Source organism: Chiloscyllium plagiosum, chromosome 10 (genome assembly GCF_004010195.1).
Source record: "Chiloscyllium plagiosum isolate BGI_BamShark_2017 chromosome 10, ASM401019v2, whole genome shotgun sequence".
In the NCBI taxonomy this organism is placed as follows: domain Eukaryota; kingdom Metazoa; phylum Chordata; class Chondrichthyes; order Orectolobiformes; family Hemiscylliidae; genus Chiloscyllium; species Chiloscyllium plagiosum.
Window position 1 is genome coordinate 79462917 of NC_057719.1, and position 5279 is coordinate 79468195.

At 40.7% G+C, this 5279-nt stretch overlaps 1 protein-coding gene across 1 annotated transcript in view; it reads right to left on the reverse strand.

Moving 5' to 3' along the window:
• Positions 1-174, reverse strand: part of srp14 (signal recognition particle 14) — a 62078-nt gene extending 61904 nt beyond the window's left edge. Inside the window, exon 1 of the mRNA XM_043698177.1 lies at positions 69-174. Coding sequence (XP_043554112.1) covers positions 69-92 — 24 coding nt within the window. The 5' untranslated portion in view covers positions 93-174. The remainder of the gene's footprint in view (positions 1-68) is intronic.
• Between the last annotated feature and the right edge of the window lie 5105 nt (positions 175-5279).

Here is a 5279-nt window from a genome sequence, read left to right on the forward strand (position 1 = left end):
ATCCCTTCCCCTCTGACCCCCACCCCACCTTCCCCTCTGACCCTCCCCCCGCGGGTACCCCCTCTCACAGAGTCACTCTCCAGCAGCACCATCTCTCCCACTCCCACACGCTCACGCTCCTGGCCGGAAGTTGCGCGGTCACCGGAAATGCGTCCCAGTCCGATCGACCGAGCAGCGCAGCGCGCCCGAGGCGGCCCGTGTTTTTCTTGGTTGATGTTTAAAGGTGGGTTTCCAGGGCCCGGCCGCACGCATCAGTGTGTCAGACTCATTTCAGCAGCTGCACCCCTTTGTTTCACCTTAGAGTATTTAGTGTAGCTTTAGGGTAACAGAGTTCAGGATGTTTATTATTAAAGATGGTTTAGGGTTAGGGTGTTTGTTGGAATGGTAGAGGGGTATGGGGTTATAGTGTTGAGTGAAGCTGGTAAAGGGGTTTGGGTAAGGTTTAGGTTAAAGTTAAGGTGTTTAGAATCTGTCTGTTCAGGGTTAGACAGCACTGAAGAGAATTGTGAATCCACTAATAACAATGATGCTAAACTTGAATTTATACTTTGAATTGAATTTGAATGATGTATTGCCACTTGCATTTTACATTGAATTGTATGGTGAAATGGTGATATTCCAGACTTTACTCCAATATCCTGTGATAGAATCCACTGGCCAATGAATCATCAATAATAGGAGGGATAAAGGAAGGAGTAATGTCATCTTATCAGAAAGACACTGCAATAATCATTTAAGTATAAACTCAAACAGTTAGAATGTTTTTGTGATAGTTTCATGGAACCGCATGTTCTGGAGCCAACTAGGGAAAAGGCTATCCTAGGTGAAAGTGAGGACTGCAGATGCTGGAGATCAGAGCTGAAAACGTGTTGCTGGAAAAGCGCAGCAGGTCAGGCAGCATCCAAGGAGCAGGAGAATCGACATTTCGGGCATGAGCCCTTCTTCAGGAAAGGGCTGAAGATCCCTGAAGAAGGACTCATGCTCGAAACATTGATTCTCCTGCTCCTTGGATGCTGCCTGACCTGCTGCACTTTTCCAGCAACACATTTTCAACAGGCTATCCTGGACCTGACATTGTGTAATGAGATAGGATGAATTAATAGTTTCATGGCAGGGGTGCCCTTAAGTAACAGTGACCATACTATAACTGAAACTGGCAAAACTCAGCAGGTCTGGCAGCATCTGTGCAGAGAAATCAGCGTTAATGTTTCAGGTCTGGTTTCCACATAATATAATTGAATTTTAATATGAACGAGTGAGAAGTGGGTTCAATACTAATATTAAATAAGGGCAATTATAAGGACATTTTTTAAAAACTCATTCAATGGATGCAGACACTGCTGATTAGGCCAGCATTTACTGCCCAGAGGCAGTTAAGAGTTGACCACATTGTTGTGCATCTGGAGTCATATGTGGCCACATTAGCAGTTACTCTCTCCAAAGGATATTGTGAATCAGATGGGTTTGTCATGACCATCATTAGACTCTTAATTCCAGATTTTATTGAATTCAAATTCTACCACGGAAGATTTTAACTCAGGTCCCCAGAGCATTGCCTGAGTCTCTGGATTAACAATCCAGCAATAATATCACTAGACCATTATCTTCCTTTGCCATTGATGCCACATTTACAAATTAGGTTAAAGGACATGAGAGATGTAGTAGCAAATACTTAAGATGATATTTCAGAATAGATTCATTCCAAAGAGTAAGAAAACATTCAAGGGTTGGATTCACCATTAACAGTTACCTAGGAATGTTAAAGATAGCATCAAACTTAAAAGAGAAAACAAATAATTGTGCAAAATAAGTGGCAGATCAGAAGATGGGACAGATATAAAAACAGAAAATATTGAGCAAAGAATAAATAGGGAGAGAAAAATTGAATGACAGGAAGCCAGCCAGACATATAAAAACGTTATGACAAACATATTAAAAAGGATAAGGGTTACCAAAGGGATTGTTGGTCCTATAGAAAATGAGTTTGGAGAATTAATTATGGAAAATAAAGAGATGTTAGCTGAATTGAACAAATATCTTGGTATACTTCACTGTAGAGGATACAGAAGTTGCAATAAATCAGAAAATGGAAGGGCAGGGATGAAGTCAACAAAGTCACAATCACCAGTGAAGTGGTACTGAGTAATTGTTAAGGCTGTGGGTTGACATATGCCCAAGCCCTCATGGACAATTTATGAGAGTCTTCAAAGATGTAGCAAATGAGATAGTTAATGCATTGGTTTTAATTTTCTAAAAATCTATTGTTTCAATTAATATCCCATTAAATTGGAAGATAGCAAACAAAACTCATTTATTTAAAAAGGGAGACAGAAGCCAGGAAACTACAAACCAATTTGCTTAAAATAGGAAAATATGAGAAGCTATTGTTAATGAAGTTATAACAGAGCACGGAGATAAATTCAAGGTCATTTAGCAAACTCGCATGGTTTTCTTAAAAGGAAATCATGTTTGGCCAATCTATTGAAGATCTTTGAGAAAGCAACATGTGCTGTGTAGAAAAGGAAGCCAGTGGATGTACTTTATAGATTTTCAGAAGGCATTTAGCAAAGTGCCACATCAGAGATTGTTGAGAGAAAATAAAGCTCATGGTGTAGGGAATGTCGTGGATCCAGAGATTGTTGAGAGAAAATAAAGCTCATGGTGTAGGGAATGTCGTGGATAGAAGATTAATTGGCTAACAGAAAGCAGAGGGTCTGGCTAACAGAAAGTAAATGGGTCTTTTTCAGGTTGGCAAGATATAACACATGGTGTATCATAGAGATCATTGCTGGGACCTCAGCTGTTTACAATTTATAGAAATGACTTGCATGATGGAATGGAAGGTATAGTTACCAAATTTGCTGACCTTACAAAGATACGTAAGAAAGTAAGTTGCGAAAAGGACATAAAGAAATTAAAAGAAGATATAGTTAGGTTAAGTGAATGGAAAACCTATCTGCCAAATGGACTGTAATATAGGAACTAGGAATTCCCTCAGGGAAGGTGATGGTCAAGTGATGTTGTTGCTAGATAATTCATCCAGAGACCCTGGTAATGTTCTGGGAACCTGGGTTCAAATCCCCTCTGTGGCAGATGGTGAAATTTGAATTTAATTAAAAGCCTAATGATGTCCAGGAAACAATTGTCAGGAAAAACCCATTGGTTGACTAATTGCCTTTAAGGAAGGATATCTGCTGTCCTTATTTGGTCTGGCCTACATGTGATTCCAGACCCACAGCAATGTAGTTGATTCTCAATTGACCTCGAAGCACTGAATGCTGGTTGAGCCAGTAATGTCCATACCCTATGAATGATTTGAAAATAAATTGTCTACTTTGGCAGGAAAACTAAAAACAGGTATTAATTGTTACTCTTTAGTTAGGATAGAATAGCCTTTATTGTCACGTGCACTCAATGAGCACAGTGAAAAGTTTGTAATGTCGCCTCTCGGTGCCATCTTAGGTACAGAGTACCCAAGTACAGATACTTTAAGTGTTATTACAGAGTAAAAATAATATGGATAAGCATGAGATTAGAGTTTAAAAACTCCAAAATGATAATAAAAAGTGACGATAATATACTTAAGTTTGAGAAGTTCTAGTCCTTTTCCAACATGAGTCCGTGCCTACTGACTTCAGAACACAAGGTACTGCTGTCTCCATTCACTGGTCTCTGTCCAGGACTCACTCTGCTGCCGCTCTGGAGTCAGGCCAGCACTTGCTCTGCTCCCACTTTGGGGTTCAGCCCACACGCTCTAATTAGTTAACTTAGTGGGCAAGTTTTTAAAAAATTGTTTTGTGTGCCACACAGATCGGTGCTGGGTCTACTGCTTTTCGTCATTTATACAAATGATTTGGATGTGAACATAAGAGGTATAGTTAGTATGTTTGCAGATAACACCAAAATTGGAGGTGTTGTAGACAGCGAAGAAGGTACAACGGGATCTTGATCAGATGGGTCAAAGGGCTGAGGAGTGGCAGATGGAGTTTAATTTGGATAAATGTGAGGTGCTGCATTTGGGAAAGACCCACCAGAGTAGGACTTAAACACTTATTGGGGAGTGTTGCTGAGCAAACAAACCTTGGAGTGCAGGCTCATAGTTCTTTGAAAATGGAGTCTCTGGTAGATAGGATAGTGAAGAAGGAGTTGCTTTCCTTTATTGGTCAGAGAATTGAGTATAGGAGTTAGGAGGTCATGTTGTGGCTGTACAGGACATTGGTTAGGCCACTTTTGGAATATTGCGTTCAATTCTGGTCTCCCTCCTATCAAGAGGATGTTGAAAGGATTCAGAAAAGATTTACAAGGATGTTGCCAGGGTTGGAGGATTTGAGCTAAAGGGAGAGGCTGAGTAGGCTGGGGCTATTTTCTCTGGAGTGTCAAGAGGCTAAGGGATGACCTTATAGAGGATTAGAAAATGAAGAGGGGTATGGAAGAGTTGGACTGAAGGATCTGGTTCTATGCTGTCCATCTCTATGATTCTATTTAAATGGTGAGAGAAGGCAGAGCTCTGGGATGCAGAGGGATCCAGGTTTCCTACAGCATAAATTGCAAAAAGTTAGTATGCAGGTACTGCAAGTAACTAGGAAGGCTAATAGAGCACTCAATCACAAGGGGAATTATTGGCAAACGTAAGGAGATTATGCTTCAATTATACAGGGCACTGGTGAGACCATATCTTGAGTACATCAGTCACCTTATTTAAGGAAGATGTAACTGCATTGGAGGCAGCTCAGAGAAAGTTTGCCAGACCAACGCATGAAATACGTGGGTTGGAGGAGATCTTGGACGGGCTAGACACTTATCTGCTGGAGTTTAGAAGAATTGATTGACACATGGTAGGTCTTGACAGAGGACGTGGAAAGGATGTTTCCCATTATGAGTCACTGTTTAGATATAAGCGGTCACCATTTAAGACTGAAATGAGGTGATTTTCTTTCTTAAAGATTGTTGAGAGTCATTGGAACTTTCTCCTGAAAATGTGAGGAAGCAGGATCCTTATATATTTTTAAGTCAGAGGTAGATTATTATTAAGCAAGAGGGTGAAAGGTTATCAGTGATAGGCTTGAATGTAGATTTGAGGTTTGAATCAGATCAGCCATGACTTTATTCGATGGCGGAGCAGGCTAGTGGGGCTGACAGTCTACTGCTGCTCTTTGTACCGAGGTTGCAGTTGTGAACATGCAGTCAAACAAATGAAAAACCACAGCAAAAAAAAACGAAAGCACTGATGAAACTCCAGTTGAGGTTTCCAAAGCTGATGCCTTTTGTTCACTTCGAGA